Raw genomic sequence first — 17,828 nt, forward strand, 5'->3', positions numbered from 1 at the left:
ACAAGCAGAGTAGATACACAATGACTCCTCAATACACAAGAGAAATCATTTGTGGCGAGATTAAGAATCTTCAAACGGATCATAGCATCTTACAGTCAGTTTTGTCAGATAAAATCTCACTGCAGCGATGAAAGCTTTGTTTTCAAAGGTTTTAAAAAATTACAAATATTAGAATTTCTTATGTTTTGTTTTGACTTTAAAAAAAAGAAATCAGACCAATATTTTTGGAACTAAACAAAAACTACCCGAGTTGTTTTTGTTGGATGTTTCCCAACTTGGAAAATACAAAATTTGGTTTTAATAGTTTATTTAAAAGAAAGAAAGAAAGAAAATGTCACAATTCTATCCAGTTGGTAAGAAATCAAAACATTCATTCAACAAAAATAGAAAACACAATGTTACAATAATAATAAATTAATACTGCAATTGGAGAGCAGTCTTATCTTCGTGTTAAACACCAAATTCATTTCCAAGAAGACGTGCAGGCAGCCGAATCACAGCCGAGTTCTCTAACTGATGGCACTGAGGCCCAGTGTGATTACTTTGTTACAAACCACCAGCCAACAAGTGATTCCCACACCACCTGCAAGAAAAGAACAGCTCTGTGAATTTTTCATTTGCAGGCTTCATTTCCTGTTCCTGCGCCAAGTATGGTTATTCACTGGTTAACATTATATATACCATTTTTTCTCAAGTTGTCATGTTTTTAAAACTGAACAGTATAAAATGATCTCTTATGCAGAGAAATGTACAAATTGAAATACTAAGATGTCATCTTATCCAACATGTTGATCATTATTTAGAAACGAGGACATTAGTTCATAAAAATGGAGCCTCTTTCTGGTGGTTTCTGTAGCCCCATATATAGTCATGATCGACCCTGGAACATCTTGAAACTGATCAAGTGTTATCAACTGATAAAATGTAAAAGAAAAAAAAAAAAAAAAGCTTTAAAGTAACATTTCACTAACTAGTCATCGAGACATGCATATCAATAATAACCATTGTGTAAATTGTTTGGCTTATCTTATATTGGACACAACAAAAACAGCAGACTGACAACCTGCCACTCCTGTTGGGAAAGCCACGAGTCGCTCCACAGGAGCGATCCATTTACTGGGGACCACAGTCACTGGATCAGCGTAATACTTCCATATCAGTGAGACCATCAGAGCAGCCTGACAACAGAAAGGAATACATATTTGAAATTGTAAATAGTTCCTACATTGCTTCTATTTGCAGCTTGTCATACTAATTTTACTGTGTTTATTTTCTAACAAAGTTTATAAGTTTAGATCTTACAAGTGGTCAGAGCAGCAAGATAATTTTTTGTACAACTTACAGATATATTTGTGTTACTGTTTGTATTGTCCACCTACCTGCAGTATGTAAAAGATGATGTTCACAACCCATTTCATTTTGGCTTGTTGAGCGGTTCTCGACTGCACTGCAAAGGTAAATCAAACATGCAATCATTTGCAGTATATGTATCCATGTGTGCTCAGTATTAGAACAAAATTAATTAATATAAGTATGTAGGTAGTGATGTAATACCACTATAGGTGCCTTTTATCTGAAATTGCCAAACAATGTATTTCAGACAGAGAGTAAATAGAGAAAATATATGCATGCAAACATTCTTGCAAGAGTCACTAAAAACATATTCATGATGCCACATGCTCATTAATTTAGCAGTTGTACAAATATTACGGATTTGGCCAGGCAAATGTCGACTTCTGGTTTGTTTGTGAGACGGTTCTTAGATTGTCTGCATTGGACAACAGGCAGCTGTTGCTCCCAGCAAATACTTTGTAAACATCAAACCTCCAGCCACTTCCTGCAGTTGCTGAATTCTGTCTGTTGCGGCAGATCTAAACAGCTGTGAAAGACTGAGCACGTCCCCATTTGAGTCATATGTGTTTAAAAAGTGAATTTTTTCAAAGGTTGAAGTGCAGTACCTCACAAAATTATTTATACCCCTCCATATTTTTCACGTCATATTTTAACCAAAAAGTCACTAATTGGGATTTTTGAGATAAATCAGCACAAACTGGCGTGCTACAGTGAAAAGGATGGAAATAAGATACGTCACTGTTATAGCTAGTAAAAATCCAAGAAGTGCACCATGCATTTATATTCAGGCCGCTTGAGCGAATACTTTGTGAAATCATTTTCACAGCCATAGTTGCATTTTTAAGTGTCTCTGACAGCTCTGCACATCCAGAGAACTCAATTTCTGCACAGCCTTCTTTGTTGAACTACTTCACATTTTTCTATGTGTACAACAGTAGATTTTCCAACCTAAGCTGTACTGGTAATAATAAACATAAAGCACGTACTACATTTTGCTAGCTTATAAGAAAGATTCTTGCTGTTCAGTAATATGATGTACCTCTTGAATTGGTGAACATGTGTGTTCGTTTTTATCTTACCATGTGTCTTAAGCTTATCTGTAGTTTTGTTAATTTTACGCTCCAGCCTGGCATATCTTGCAAACTCATCCATCATGCTTATGGAGGACTGCTCCTTCTTCATCTGCTGGATTTCAGTCCTCATCTCACTCTCCTGCTCGGCGTCTTTCTGCACCATCTTTGTCAGCTTAAAAGAAAAACAAAAACTGTTTTACTGAGTACAATAAAGGGATGGCTTTTAATGTAGGGGAAGTAGTTAATGAGTGACAGTATATAGGCAACAAGCACTATATACCAAGTTTTTCAAGTGCTGCCAATTTGACAGCCTTTCTCCAATTTATGCTGTTATAACATAATAATGTAAAAAACAAACAAAAAAAAACACTCATGACCTATCGGAGCTGCTTGATTGGTGGAAGAACGGAGATTTATTGAACTACATTTATTTAAAAAGTTAAAATTTTCAAAATTAATAATAAGGTCCCTAAATAACTGTCACAGCAGCAAATATATATACGACAATATAATGCACGGAGCAGTTCTGAATATTTTAAATTAAGTGATGTGGTTAGTAGAGTGGCTGAGACTAAATACAAAGGATTGTGCAAAACAGCTAAGGTACTACATTTTACACGTTAGGGTCGTAACTTGATCGTTGTGGTGAAAACTCCACCCGGCCTTCAGCCAGATAAGCCTCGTTTTGTTTACGGCAAGCTAACACTATTAGCTTTGCTAAATGCTAAGCTAGCAGCGTCTAGCTTAGCATTCTATTTAAAAGAGATTATAATATTATATAAATGCGAAACAGTGCTCAAATCCGCAGTTGACATAGACAAAGCAGAACCCCCTACTTACGAAAGATGAAATGCTAGGCAGGAGTATTTTCATGAGATTGCAGAGAAACACGGAGCCCAGCACCAGGAACCATGCGCAGCCTGTCGCCATGTTTCCACCAGTGTTATTCCCACAGCTATTCAGCTCACTATTACAGGTGGAGCTGATAGACTACTTTTGTACTATCACATATGTTTCACTAATCTCTGTTCAACAAATAAGCACGGGCGTGCAAGCAAAATTATGCGGCATATCCCCCTCTTGAGGGTGCTTTATATCTGTGCAAATATTGTTTCAGGTTTTGCCACATTTCTCTTGTGATTTGCTGATAATCATTTCATGTTATCTAATCACTAAGGCCTATACCTTCACGGTGGTTTTTCTGCTTCCTTTTTTACTGACAACACCCATCGTGCTTTCCTCATAGTTAAACACTAATAGTTGATTGGCACACCGTCCTACCCACACAGGTAAAGATGTTGTGTTTCAAAAATATGCTGCCTGAACCTCAAAGCCAATCACTGGGAACATTGGGCGGAGATTCACTCTTCCTGCTAGGTTGGTAGGACAAGGGATAAAATACATAAGGAGCGAGGGATCCAATCCAGTTAAAGCTAGTTCTGGTACTGGTTGAACCTTAAATATAACGTTAGCACACTTCCCTGGAAGTATAGGGTTGAGGTGTACGTCTAACCTGCAGGCTTTCTTAGTTTTATCGGAACAAGAAGGTTGAAATTTTCCTTACTGTAGCTGTCTCGCCAAAACAAACCGAGAATGGGACGGAAAAAGGTAAGCTTAAATGTGTGTATAAGCATGTCTAAAGTATTTTAGCTGTAAACATTGTACAGGCATTTGTATCTGAAGCTGGGATGGAGAAGGATAAATGTCCTCAGTGTTCAATGGTTTTACATGGAGTCCAAGTCGGATGTGCTCAGGTCTGCCGTGTTCACAATGTGAAGTGGCGCCTTTTTACTCAGCCCAGGGATAACACGCCTGCACAGCCAAATAAGTTTCGCTCCCGGAGCCACATATCCTGATAGCAATGCACGCTCAGGCAGGTTTCTGAACTGCTTGGCTACTTCATAGTCCTGTGTGTGTGTGTGTGTGTGTGTGTGTGTGTTGGGATTAAACAAAGGGGTGTTAACTATCGTCGAGGAAGCATACAGGTTGCGACCTCAAGGAATTTCAGTCGTGAAACACTGTATTTTAAGCTTAGTTTGAGCTTCGTTGGGTAGATTTTGCAGCGACTAAATGTGGTGGCGGGTTTTCTTCATATTTACCGCTTTACATTGCTTGGGATATTAACCTTTGACTGTCCTCAGTATTAAGATGGTGTGCGTCACTCCCGAGGCGGTCTGTCTTTTCTTTATGGATCATCATGGCAGCTGATGTGTCCAAGAAAACAGCGACACAGCTGGCCGATTCCATTGGGTCTGAAACCCAATACTGCAAAAAATAAAATAAATTGCATATTTGGCTTACCTTTAAAATGTGTTTTTAGGCTACCATTATTGATGCTTTGAAATCCTTAACCCCGAATCTGAGCTAGAAACGCCTAGGACCTTTTGTCACATTTCGTACAGATTGCATAAATTCTTGATCAGCTAGCGGGAAAGAGAGGTGCCCATCCCCCTTTCCACCACACACCCACTTTAGCTCACTCATGAATGGTTGTTGTTCAGTGCTTGTTAATTTCCCCCACCCCTTCTCCACCTCTCTGACTTTTCACAGGGAACTTCCAATGCAGATGCAGCTGCAGAGGTGAGTATGTCTTAAAAAAAAAAAATCTAAGTGATGACATAATGTAGTGATGGGATCAGAGTTTAAATGCTGTAGCCAGAGGGGGTTATGCACTTATAGGCTTACGTACTGACTGATTTACAGTGCTTAGAAGAAATGCAAAAAACATATTGGTGTGTGTGTGTGTGTGGTTTATTTATTTTTTTAAGCAGTTGCATTTTCTTTCTGTTTTAACACATAATTAAATTTATTAATGTCCTAATCTCTTTGATGCTAATTATTGTGGATAGGATAATTGTTTGCTGACTTTTAAAGAACTTGTTAAATCCCAACTCATCAATATTTTATTTAACTCAGAATCTTTGTTTTGCAGCCAAGACGGAAGTCTCAAAGGCTGTCGGAGGTAAGCTTCACTATCCTTTTTGAGACTGAGAATTCAACTTGTATGCCCGGCCATTGCAATGCATTTTCCTTTTCCCATGTTAAATTCTGTGCATTGCAGAAAGAGACCCAGGAAAAGCCACAACCAGAGAAGACAAAGGTAGAAAGACGCAGCTTTCCAGTGGTGGTGGTTAAACCTTTATTTTTTGTTTTGTTTTGCACATTACCAGAACTGTGGTCAGAAGGAGTTCATGAATCTCCATAGCTCTGACAGATTTGGTATCAACATGGATCAGGGGTAATTGGTAACACTTTATTTGAAGGGGGTTGAATAAGACTGACATGACACTGTCATAAACACCTGTCATGAACATCAATAAGCCTTCATGAATATTTATGACTGTTGTCATAAAGCGTCATTCGGTAAATTATGACACTTTTAATACGTAGTAGACATTATTCAAAATGTCTTTGTTATGACAACTTGACATTAACCAGGAAATCTGTTTAAACTTTACCTTTAATAACATAAAGTTACCTAATTTTTAAAGTGCAATCAGTAATACTTTTATAACAAATTTATATCAGTAATGATTTCTTGGTTAATGTCAAGTTGTCATAAAGACATTTTGAATAATGTCAACTTTGTATTAAAAGTGTCATAATTTACCGAATGACGCTTTATGACAACAGTCATAAATATTCATGAAGGCTTATTCATGTTCATGACAGGTGTTATGTCATGTTTATGACAGTGTCATGTCAGTCTTATTCAACCCCCTTCAAATAAAGTGTTACCGGGGTAATTCATATGCATTCACGCTCCTAAATCTACGCTCTATTGTCAGATTACAGTTGTCCAATTTACATGCAAATAAACACAGCCACGTTACATAGCCCCCTCAGTAGGTCTACTGGGGTTAAATGTAATTGAGTATGAAAAAATGTTGAGTTTAACTGAAATTACCCTTTTTATCAAGAGACATCCAGGTTCCAGAGAGGCATTGTTAAGACCAAAAGTGGCGCTGGTTGTCCTGCACTCTGAAACTTTCTCATTTGTAGTGCATGGCCTACCAAACGGTGGTATTGTCGTTTTCTTTGCTTCCCACAGTGAAAAATAGGTCTTATTTTTAATCACAGAAATCTGAAAATTGTGCTGTGCAATAGTATTTAGCCTGCCTTTTTTGTTCTCAGATTCCTTTAGATAAAATCCAGTAGAACTTAAATAAAATTCATACAGAAGTCCCCTAATTGGTAATTAAGCCATTTTCTTGGTCTATATATGTGAAACTCTATGTATGATGGAAAAACTAACAATGCATGAACACACCGTACCTATAATGAAATGTCGCATCCTTGTAACAGGAGGGACAGAAAAAATGTAAGGCACAGCTTTCTGCATACCTGTTATCTATTGTTCACTTTCAAATGTCTATATCTTACACTTCACAAAATTGTCCACGTCGGACCTGTGGGGCCAGATGTGAAAGCTGGCCCCAGCACACAATGCTTTTGGTCTGAAAAATGGGGAGTGTTTGTTTCATCAGGTTAAAGGGTGGTCCTTTGTGTCTCACAGCTGTAGTGTGATCAATTTTATATCCTATACAGACCTTGTTTGTTATTGACTGAGCATGCTCAGGTGAGATCCGATGACTGGTATTTAAAGCAGATTTTGACCAAATATATTTGGTCAAAATCTGGCCATCAAGGTGCAACGCAACCCTTCTAGTGGAAAAGCAAACAAGACCCTGGTTCTTATAGCTGTGATTGAAAAGATCATGTTATTTTTGTTTTGTTTTTTTTCCCCCAATGCCTTGCATTGATGTTAATGACAGGCTCCTCCTAAGACCAAGAAGGTAAAGGAGGCAGCAAAGGCCAAGGCTGAAGAGAAGAAAGAAGAAGCCCAAGCAGAGAAAGAAGTTCCTGCAGAAAATGGCGAGGCCAAAGCTGAGGAGGTACGGTAGCACTGGTGCCTAATGGGCCTGGTTTCATAGTAAGAACAAACTGCTAAACATGTCTGCTTTATTCATTGACAGGCTGCTGCAGCAGATGGTCAGGCAGACGAAAAGGAAGACAAGGCTGAAGAGGATGAGAAAGCAGAGTAGCGGAGATGGTTTAATGTACTACTTTTTGTTGTAAAATGCAGAGAATATTTTTATCAGCTATTTTCTTAAGACGGCATTGTTTTTAAGGATGTGATTGCATTTTTAAAATACTTAAATGTCTGTTAAATTTCCAAAGCTTTTGTGAAGGGACCCTTTCTGTCATTGTGTTGATTGTATTTTGTGGCATCATACATTTTTCAGGAGAGAGAAAGAGAGAGTTTGTTCAGAGGGACCATATCACCGGTACTATTATGGATTCTCAAAATGCTGTGAGTGGAATAATGCTGTGGAAGCTAAAGCATTATTTTGTGTTTGTACTTTGGTGCTCAGCTTTCACTTTTTTTTTGTTTTTGTTTTTACCCCCATCTGAAACAAATGTTAATTTTCTGGTACAGTAGTAAACAACGGTGTAACACATTGCAGAGTTAGTTGTTTATCCTTTTAGGATCTTGGGTTTGGGGATTTTATCTTTTCCAAATGCATTTATGTTATAGGTGGTATAAAATGCCAATTAAAATGGTTGTGTTTGCAAAGTTGTTTTGTTTTTTGTTGTTGTTTTTAACTTGGCCTTCATTCATAATGTTAACATGAATAGCAACACCCTCTACCTACAGTGAATCCTGCATCTTTTCTACACTGGGACTACAGCTTACCCCATGTTGTAGAGCCACAGCTTTCTATCAGAAAACTATGCAATTTTCTATTAGAAAGCTGCATAGAAGTCACTTTTTTTTATTATGGCAAAGTCCTGCCATAATTTTGAATTGATAAATCACTCTTAACATAAATTATGAGTTTGTTGATTGCTTCACTAGCACATAGCCCACATAATATTTTCAGTAGGTCTAAGGTTAAATTTTCTCAGAGACCTTCCAGCCTTCAAAATCTATTTTTATATGTATATAGAATAATTTTCCCAACTGGGCCCAATTTTCAGCCATTTGACCCAAATTCTTACTCTGTGGCAAAAAGGAAGTAAGTAGGTTGCTTAGGAAAAACCCTAACTAATATTGGTTAAACTGGCCAAAAACTGAAAGATGTCACAAAATCCATTGTCACTGTCAACAGTGACGTTAGGGTTTTGTTAACATGGACTCGAGTAACAACCAAGAAAGAAATGATCGTTACTTAAAATTTCTAATCATTTCTGCTTAGAAAAGTGGTCAAATATCCAAACAGAATGAAGTCAGTAGCTCTTGACTAAAGAAAGTTTGTGGTTTCTCTGGAAAACGTAAGGCACATTTAACAAAAAGTATGTGTGAGTTCCAGAAAATCCACAAAGTAATATTTATGCACCTTTTACTTAAATGATCAAAATTACTTTAAAATGGGTGAACTAGTTTGCATTGAATTTTATTAGTGCAGATAATTTTTTTATTTATTTTTTTTTTACAAAATTAGGTTTTAATATGCAAGGCAAAGATCAGCCTTCTTACTTTCATGTGTGTCCGTTGTGTCAGTTGACTTTTTTTGTATGGCGCCTATTCTCGACAAGTGTCTTAATTTAATCTTGAAATTTAATTCATTTCAAGAGTTCAAATAGAAGACAAACAACCAAGATTATATTACACAGAGATATGGTAAAACAACAAAAAAAAGATAATTGAAAAATTCTACTTGTTTCACAAAGTCAAAAATCTTTTTTTTTTTTTTATTCCAGCATTGATGTCATTTTGCTTTGATGAATATTGCTTATAGCTAATGAAAATACAACTTTTAGTGGCTTTGAACCATTGGGAAAGGCTCCAGTTCTTATTCTTTTTAACCCACAAAAATACAGCTGATATTCTTTGTTCAGTTGTGGCTTAGCACAAAGTATCTGACAGTTACACCCATGTCAATGGATAAATATCCATATGAAGCATTAAGTTCAGCTGCTGTCCATAGAGCACAGAATGTTATAAACTTTTCAAGGCTGCACTGGGGCATTTTTTCTATTTTTCATTCCTCTCAACTTTCGATTTCTCATTTTCATTGTGTGAACAGACAAGTTCGTTTGGCAACAGACATGTCCTCTATAGAGGCTTGGTGTTAGTTAGTGACTGTTCTGGAAAATTTCAAATTTCTGTTTTACTTTAATTTGGGGTGAGGTGAGTTGCAGCTCACCTCACCCCAAAATGATTAAAATCAATAGAAATAAATTGGAAAACATTACGATGTGTTATGCATGTATGAGTAATTTCATTTTTTATTTTAACGGGGTTTTTTTGTTTTGTTTTTTCGTTAGGAGGAGCATTTTTTTTAACTGCAAGCCACAGTAATCAAAATTATCAAAAATAAATGAATAGGAGAATTTTTTTTAATATACAAAGCTAAAGCTAAAAACGACAAGCTTGTAGCATTTATTAATTTATTTTTAGAACACATTGTATTCACACTTGTTCGCTGGTTTGACATAAGAAATGTATATTTTGATGAAGTGAGCTGGCAACCGTTATCGGTGACGTCACATGCACAGCTCACGACCTTGCTATCAGAAAAGGGGGAGGGCGTAACATTAATAGCACTGTGTTTATCAATTTTAAAATGTGTGTTGTCCTTTGAAAATATAAAAATAATTAGTCCAATGTAGTTCTGTATTTTTACAATGATGTAATATAACTGTGGCTAGCCACCAAGCTAACGCGCGGTGGTGTCTTTTGTTGCTGGAGTGCTCCTCCCTCCCTGCCCCCTTTTTCCTGTGTTACTCCGCCGTGGCGGAAGTAAGTTGTATCGCCGAGGCCTCATCCTTCCAATGGCGACTGCAAACAGGCTGAATAGAAAGCGGGAGCAACCGTGGAGGGGGGTCAGCGACGTGTAACCGAAATTAAATAAATATATCTGATTTTTCTTTAGCAACAAAGTTAGTCTGAAGATCACTCCACCTCTCCAAATCACGGCCGTTTCCATGGCCAAAAGTCGGAACATTTCGCTCCTTGAGTCGGGTAAGCCGCAGAAGTAAACCCCAATTGATGGCTTGATTTACACCAATATCGCTCGTGCTAATTGATTCTTGGACTGATTTCCAGGCTATTAATGTACTCACTGTTCCGTTTCAGAGCTCTATTACTTGATTTCTCGTTTCCTAACAACGGGTCCGTGTCGGAGAGCGGCTGAGGTGAGCTGGCGTGCTTTCACTGGCACACTTTGTTGTATTTCGACATAGTTGACGAGCACTTGATAATAGTTAATATACAGGCACCCTAATCTGGATTGCTTTTCAATTCCTCTCCAGGTCCTAGCAAGTGAACTCGAAGAATATCAGGTCTGTATTTTGGTTGTCTCTGCTTGCTAGGTAACTGCTAACTAGCTGCTTCGCTGTAGGCTGACTGTGCTTATAAACTTGGTGAACTCTTTGGACTTTTTAATATCCCGTTACGTCCCACTTATTTGACATCATCCGGTTTAAAGACGCGTGTACCTGCTTCAATTTTTAAAGTAAATCATCTTTGATAAACTGTTTTCGACAGCTCTTACCGGGAAGATTGGACTGGCTGGGAAATGAACACCCTAGAACATACGAAGATGTGGTAAGATTTAACTTTGTGATTTCAAGTTCAGTGCCGATGCTTGTTATTGTCTTGTGACAGAGGGGGCTGCACGTTCTGTGCTTGTTTACGGTCTTTGTTCGGTTTCCATCTGAACCGCTGATGTAGATCTTTAACTTTTAATGAACTGTAAAGCCTAACTTGTTCGGAAAACCTTAACTGTTTATGGTTAACTTTAGAATGGTCTACCAAAAACCCGCATTAGGATGGGAGTTTAATGTTTTTTGTACCAGCTGTCGTATTGCAGTTAGGGTGGGTTGTTCGGCTTGTCGCTTTGCTGAGACTGCTTTCTCAGCCAATCACAAGCCGAGTTTCTTTGTCTCTGCGTTATTTTGCATGTGACCTGCGCTGTGATTGGTTCTTTAAAGAAAGAGAATATTTGCATACAAACCACGCCTTGAGGAACAAGGGGTGAGAAGTGCATGAAAAAAAATACTTTGTCTGACACCTAACTTGTTATAATGCAGACTCCAGGCACAAATTAAACGTCTAAAATACTGGAGAAAGCTTTTGGTATGATTTTTTTGATTATTTAACAACAGACAATAGTCTTATTTAAAAATACTAAGGTTTATTTGTTTCCAATGTTGAGATATTTGATATAAACAAATCTTATAGATCCGTTAAAAGTATTGGTAAACAATGTAGTTAAAAAATGTTGAAAACATTTGTATAGACCCATGGCACACTTATGTTTATCTTCCAAAAATCCATGCATCTGTGCTGCACATGTTGGCAGGAAATGGCTTTGGAAGCAATGCTAACAAGGAGCTTGAAATAAATAATGCATGTAGACTGCCTTGCTTTTCAATAATTTAATAATAAATTGCCTATTTCATCAGGATTTTACTTAATTCCCCTTTGGGATTAATAAATCCAGGTTCAAACTCAAAACTGAGTAAGTGCCAGAGTTGGTTTGAAGGTGTTTTATCAGTGACTCAATTGACTAGGTTCTATAAGATAACTTTTTTTTTTTTAATCCCTTGGCATTACAGACTGAGTTTTCGTCCATTATATTATAACTAAGAATGATCTGAAACACATAAATAATTTGTAATTGTCTCTTTGATTGCATTTGTACTGTATAAATTTAATATTTTCATAGAAATCGCATTTATTATTATTTTTTTTATTGAAACAAAACAAACAAACAAAAAAAGTGAAAACTGCTGTTTGTAGATACCCTGTGTAAAGAGGCATGGGATAACATTTATTATGATACTATAAATAAGAATTGGATTTTATGAAAAACAAAGCTTGAACTATTGTTGCAACTCTCAAAAACGTGTAGCTATAGCTTTGGACTGGTAAAGTTATGTAAGCTGTTCCCACCGGTAATATTTACTGCCGGTAATGTCAGACAATAGTGAATAAAGGTTGATCCAAAGCAGGAGCCGAACAAATATTTTTCAATTTTATGAAAACTAAAACTACAAACGGTATGGTAAGAGGACCTGGTCCTATGTATGTCAGTCAAGTTTGCAGCTGTACGCCATGTATAAGCTATTGTGAAACAGCGTTTGGTACAAGTATGGGACTTGCTTATAGAGTTTACACTAAAATTCAACAGAATTGTGGAAATATGCTCCTAGCTGAATAGCGAAATTTCACTGCTCTTGTTGTGTTTGCCCTGACAGGTTGCTGCCAACAGACATGTTGCACCCGACCATTTGCTACAGATATGTAAGCAAATTGGACCACTCCTCGATAAAGAGGTCCCATCGTGTGTCCCAGGTGTGCACTCTCTCCTGGGGTCTGGAAAGCAGTCCATGCTTCGGACTGCGAAAGGTACAGGCTTTGTGTATTTTTATGCTCAGGAATGTGAGACGGCGTTTTTGTTACTTTAGACCGCATGAGGAGTTCAATTTGTTTCCATAAAACATTTGTTCAAGCAGAGATTGTTCAGCAGTTGTTTTTTCATTTGTTCATTTGTGAGGAGTGATACCGAGACATCTGTTCCACTCACTCATCTGGCAGTCGGCAGAAGCACATCATGAACTTTCTGATTTTCAGACTGTGACGGTGTGCAGCTCAAAGCTTCATCATATGCAGCCCTTCATCGGGGCAGACCACCAGAGAGGCCTTTGAACCAGAAGCAACCTCCACATCAGGGTAAGTCCCAGTGGTGTGGCAAATGAAACTAACTAGTAGCATATTTGCTGAGAGGTGTTCCGTTCATCTGCTGTGATTTTGTCATTCCTTTATTTGTGGTACTTTGAAGTTTAATATTTTGATGATGATTTCATTGTAGTGCTGTTTTATTTTAAGCTCACCGTTTGTCTGCCACAATAAAGCCACCTTTATCACGTGATGAAGTGTTGGGCCATAATTTTGACATAAAATTTGTTCCATTTAATTTAGTGGCGAGATTCCCTGATGTTACAGAGTTTCTAATCTTTTGTGCATTGAGGGCCTTATTTTCTGTGCATTCTTGTTAAACCTGTTTGACGCACCTGTAGCAGTGCTTCAGCTCTGAAACCTATCCTGCTATGAGAAAAGTAATGCATATATTTGGCTCTAGGGTATTTGGGGTGTTTTACACGTATGAAGTTACTATTTACGGCTTCTGAGAATGTGTCTCCCTCCACACTTTTTAATGCAGATATTTTTTTTTATTTTCTTTCCCAGGCAAATATGAATAAGTATAAACTAAAACGGTTTGTTTGGTGTTTGTGCACACCTTACTGTAACATTCATCACGCCCACTGTGTGTTGTTTGGTTAAGAACTTGGGGCCTGAGCCATAGCTTAATAATTTGTAACAAAAACATTTGAGCTTGACAACAATGCTATCTTAATTTGTAGGTGAAACAGAATTTTGTTTGACGAGCTGTATTGTTTGGAGGCACAATGGCCTACTTTCAGAATCTGTTGTAAAACCAGAAATTACTGCCACTGATGTTTGTTGCATTAGGAATATCTTCAGTCTATGCAATCAGTGCACATCTTAAGGTGGTGGGCCATCAGTTGTGTGGAGGTTCTCGCTTATCTAATAACTCAACATACCAACACATGTTGAATGAGGCTCATAATGTCAGCACTTTTTCAAATCTTACAATTTCTATCTCTGTGCTCCGGTGTGTTTTATTAACAGTGAAGGTACATCGAGGGAGGGAGCTGACCGGAGTGCAACGTTTCAGCTCCATCTGTCCTGTCAGCACATATGAGCACATGCGTCTGCATCGGCGGATCCTGGGACATCTGTCTGCAGTGTATTGTATCGCATTTGATCGAACCGGTCTCAGGATCTTCACAGTAAGATGGAAGCACTCGTCCTAACTGATAAAATATTGGCAGCCTGACTGTTTTCTACATTAGGGATGTCCAATGGTATGCAGATGAAAACTACATACCATACACTTCTGCCTCTTTATGTCTACCAGTTGTTCAAGCAAACACCCACTGGAGTTTGTGTGGGATTTCCTTATGTTTCTAATTGTATCTGACTCCACATGTACCGCTGCATCTTTCAATGAGCTCTCCTCTCTCTTGTGGCAACGCTTTTATGCATATCAGTTTGAGGTGCTTTGTCATTTCCAAGCATATTTTGATATGACCAATTTTGCTTGTAACATTTTATTCCGGTTCCAGTTGAACATGTGTGAACAAACGTACAGCAACAGCAATTCTCCTGCTTTAAAAAGTTAGGGTTTTGCTTTAAACGCTCATAAAATGTAATTTACTTTGTTTTGGCTGCTCTCGGTACAGCTCTATCACAAACAGAAAATTGTTGGGGGATTATTTATTTATTTATTTATTTATTTTTTTTTGAGACCAGTGGTATTTATTTGGAGAGGAAAAGGGCAAAGAGAGAGAGATAGACGAGGATTTGGGGATGGAACTGCAGCAAAGGTGCCAAGGTTGGAAATCAACCTTCAGACAGCTGGGTCGAGTGCTAATAGAACTAGAAATATCCTTTATTGTCCCACAATGGGGAAATGTCTTTGCAAGAGCAGCGAAGTGACGGGTAATAACAGCAGAAAGCCATGGCTTGCTTCTGTTTATGGGGTGTCCGCTCTACATCTACAGGATTCGTCTTCCATGTCGAGTGATATTTGAAAATAGACACTCACATGGCAGAGAGCTGAAACATCCAATACACTCCCTCTTTTACTGCGAAGGTGACTGTAAAGGTTACAAAAAAAAAAGATGAAAATTGTGAAGGAAAACCAATTTCTTTGTGAAGTACGTGTCTGGATTTTGCACTGCAGTACATGTATTGGAAGTCGTGTTTAATCTGGGACTCCGATATCAACCGTTTAAATAGTTCTTTCTCAGGACATCCCTAATGCATGTTGTGGTGTGCTGCTAAAATCTTTTCTACCTGATCTCTGTTTTACCACGTGTCCTGAAGCAGAAATAACTTGTGTCTTTAAGGGCTCAGATGACTGTTTGGTGAAGATTTGGTCTTCGCTCGATGGAAGGCTTCACTCAACATTGAGAGGACACTCTGCAGAAATCACAGACTTGGCTGTCAACTATGAAAACACACTAATTGCTGCAGGAAGCTGTGACAAGACCATCCGTGTGTGGTGCCTTCGTACCTGTGCTCCTATGGCTGTGCTGCAGGGACACAGTGGATCCATTACCTCCCTTCAGGTAAAGAAATGGGCAGCAATAAAAACACCCTGTTATTTATCAATTGGGACTTTCTCCCGTTGTAAAGATAAGAGGAGGGCAGGTTAGGTATGTCGAGGCATTTTTAATATCTAGTTGATGATTTGTAATGCTTTCGAGACTGTATTAAAACTGTTCCTGCTAGGTCTGTTTATTCTCACAGGTGAGCCTTTCTCTTGAGATGGCTCACCTGGAACATTGCGCTATGGTTGTGTTCCATCAGAGAACGGGGTTAGACTTGAAAGCTGAAGAAGAGGAAGGCAAAATGGGTCAGAACATTTTTTTTAAGTACAATGCGCACTACAGTGAGTCAGTGAAAGCTACTTCTGTTTAAATGGTTGTTCTGGCTAAAGTGGAGTCCTAAAACTGAGTCCTAAAAGGAACCGCTTGTATCGAGGAAATAAAGCTCAGACATCTTAAGACATGACTTTTAAAAAGGAAAAATGTTTTTAGGATTTAAGGTTTGTGCTGTAAGATACCAGTGTGATTTAGACTTAAAGAGCATAAATAAAAAAAAAATCTAACACAAATTTCATATAACTTCATACAGTTTGAAGGCGTATATTTGTTTAGATTATTCCTGGTTACATAAGACGTGGCAGAATGCCTTTATTGTTGCACTCAGTCTGGTCTCTGTCAGCTGTTGTGTTGCTGCTTGTTTTCTCTTTTATCAGAAGGAGCCCGGTTGCTACATACTGGCCGATCTTCTGGTGAACGTTAAGTTTCTTTAGATCAGGTTCTCCAACAAGCAAAAGTTGGAAAATGTTCACACATTTCACCAACACGTACATTGGTATGTCATATGCTTCAGTCAGGCAGGGTAAAGAATTGCGTTTTCAACAAGTTGACATTTGTTATGTTTGTGCTAACCTGCTTTTTATTGGTCAGGTGTATTTATTTGCAACTCTCACTGTTCTCTTGCTTCACTGCTGCAGCTGACCTGCCTACGCAGTGTTTTTTTTTTTTTTTCTTTTTCTTTTTTCACCAGGGTCGGGGGGGCGATATAGCTATATTAGATTGTTAAAGATTTTAACTTGCTGTCATCCTGCCAAAGCAGAGAGATTGGAATGTAGTCAATACGTCATTTTCTGTCCATTTTTTTTTATTCCAAGACTTACCTTAGTGTTGCTCTTCATCTGTTAAAGGAAAATGAATTGTGACACATGCTTCTTACTGTAATGTCTTTTGCCAAAGTGTCAGAGCAAATCTTTGTGAGATGAATCGGATATTAACCAAATATTTTAGAGGTATTTTTTTCCTGGGAACTACAACCAGATAAATAAGTTACAGCTTTCTGCATATTGATTGTGTTAGCAATCAATGTGCTAACACACTTTACAAAATAAAAAAGTCTTGTAGAAATACAACAAACGCCACAGTACTTTATAGAGCATTGCAAACCATGTTTTGTTTAGTAAAGCCCCACAACTCAGTTCAGTTATAGCAAGTGTAAAAGTTATTTGAAGACATTCAAGTATTGTTTGATTGCATAAGACTACAACATATCTAGAATTTGATTTTTGTCTGTGATTTGTGAAATACCTTTTATTTAATCATACTATGCAGTAATGAAATGTCACCCACATATGACTGAATAGGTTGACAGACTTCCTATAGATTGAAGTCTGTCAATATAATATACCAATATACCCTGCTAGTCGGACAGTACAGTCTTTTCACCATGCGACATGTTTCTTGATTGAGCAGGTCAGTTGAGGTCTTGTTTTATTTGAAAAACAGCTCCGTTCAGCTTTCACTTCCTCTGGAGTTACTGGTGTAAAAACTTAACCAAATGCAGAAGCCCTGATCCTCATATTTAACAAGTAAACCAAAAGCCTTTTTGTTGGTGTTTATTAGCCAAATTTTGAAGGTAGGTGTTGTAGTGAGTTGGGTGCTGTGATTGTCAGGTCTACCAGTTTTATGAAATGAGATACTCACTGCTTTTTAGGCACTCCAGAAAGCGAAATGAACTTTATGCTCATCTCTGATGACCTGAGTCTGGATTTTTCAGGGGGGGTTTTTCCACCCGAGCTTAGTGGGACGTTAATGTTCAACCCTCTATTATTGAGGAAGTTTCTCTGCATAAAATAACTTGAGTATTCACTGTACCGACCCGCATTTCTTTTGTTGTTAGTTTTCACCTTTTGCAAAGGGCTCCAAACGTTACATGCTGTCCACTGGAACGGATGCTACTGTCTGCTTCTGGCAGTGGGA

At 38.0% G+C, this 17,828-nt stretch overlaps 3 protein-coding genes across 4 annotated transcripts; 2 read left to right on the forward strand and 1 right to left on the reverse strand.

The window, feature by feature from the left end:
• Positions 1-168: 168 nt before the first annotated feature.
• On the reverse strand, positions 169-4,953 carry get1 (guided entry of tail-anchored proteins factor 1). 2 transcript variants are annotated; one of them, XM_015016419.1, is made up of 5 exons: positions 4,728-4,953; positions 2,433-2,598; positions 1,380-1,447; positions 1,064-1,178; positions 169-583 (listed from the first exon to the last, which is right to left on the reverse strand). In XM_015016419.1, the coding sequence occupies exons 2-5, from the start codon at positions 2,587-2,589 to the stop codon at positions 510-512; spliced, it is 414 nt and encodes a 137-aa protein (XP_014871905.1). In that variant the 5' UTR covers positions 2,590-2,598; positions 4,728-4,953; the 3' UTR covers positions 169-509. The 2 variants fall into 2 exon arrangements, with proteins under 2 accessions (XP_014871905.1, XP_014871904.1); XM_015016418.1 differs by lacking the exon at positions 4,728-4,953 and adding an exon at positions 3,267-3,647.
• hmgn1a (high mobility group nucleosome binding domain 1a) lies at positions 3,819-7,746 on the forward strand. Its single transcript, XM_015016420.1, has 6 exons — positions 3,819-4,034; positions 4,977-5,006; positions 5,359-5,388; positions 5,488-5,526; positions 7,202-7,321; positions 7,403-7,746. The coding sequence occupies exons 1-6, from the start codon at positions 4,020-4,022 to the stop codon at positions 7,469-7,471; spliced, it is 303 nt and encodes a 100-aa protein (XP_014871906.1). The 5' UTR covers positions 3,819-4,019; the 3' UTR covers positions 7,472-7,746.
• Positions 7,747-9,846: 2,100 nt separating this feature from the next.
• LOC106935753 (bromodomain and WD repeat-containing protein 1) lies at positions 9,847-17,822 on the forward strand (the record flags this gene model as incomplete). Its single annotated transcript, XM_015016394.1, has 9 exons — positions 9,847-10,395; positions 10,510-10,568; positions 10,686-10,715; positions 10,921-10,980; positions 12,636-12,786; positions 13,012-13,110; positions 14,092-14,252; positions 15,375-15,596; positions 17,749-17,822. Coding segments are annotated over exons 1-9 (893 nt in total), but the record flags the coding sequence as incomplete, so codon positions are not given.
• Between the last annotated feature and the right edge of the window lie 6 nt (positions 17,823-17,828).

This window comes from Poecilia latipinna, unplaced genomic scaffold (assembly GCF_001443285.1).
Source record: "Poecilia latipinna isolate Pla-1442-1.1 unplaced genomic scaffold, P_latipinna-1.0 Scaffold2014, whole genome shotgun sequence".
Taxonomy (NCBI): Eukaryota; Metazoa; Chordata; class Actinopteri; order Cyprinodontiformes; family Poeciliidae; genus Poecilia; species Poecilia latipinna.

Coding starts and splice junctions, on each gene's coding strand:
- hmgn1a (XM_015016420.1), top strand. Junction 5,007..5,358: donor ATGCAGATGCAGCTGCAGAG/GTGAGTATGTCT, acceptor TTTGTTTTGCAG/CCAAGACGGAAGTCTCAAAG. Junction 5,527..7,201: donor CACAACCAGAGAAGACAAAG/GTAGAAAGACGC, acceptor TGTTAATGACAG/GCTCCTCCTAAGACCAAGAA.
- get1 (XM_015016418.1), bottom strand. CDS start 3,356: ATGGCGACAGGCTGCGCATGGTTCCTGGTGCTGGGCTCCGTGTTTCTC. Junction 1,448..2,432: donor AGATAAGCTTAAGACACATG/GTAAGATAAAAA, acceptor TTACCTTTGCAG/TGCAGTCGAGAACCGCTCAA. Junction 1,179..1,379: donor TCATCTTTTACATACTGCAG/GTAGGTGGACAA, acceptor TTCTGTTGTCAG/GCTGCTCTGATGGTCTCACT.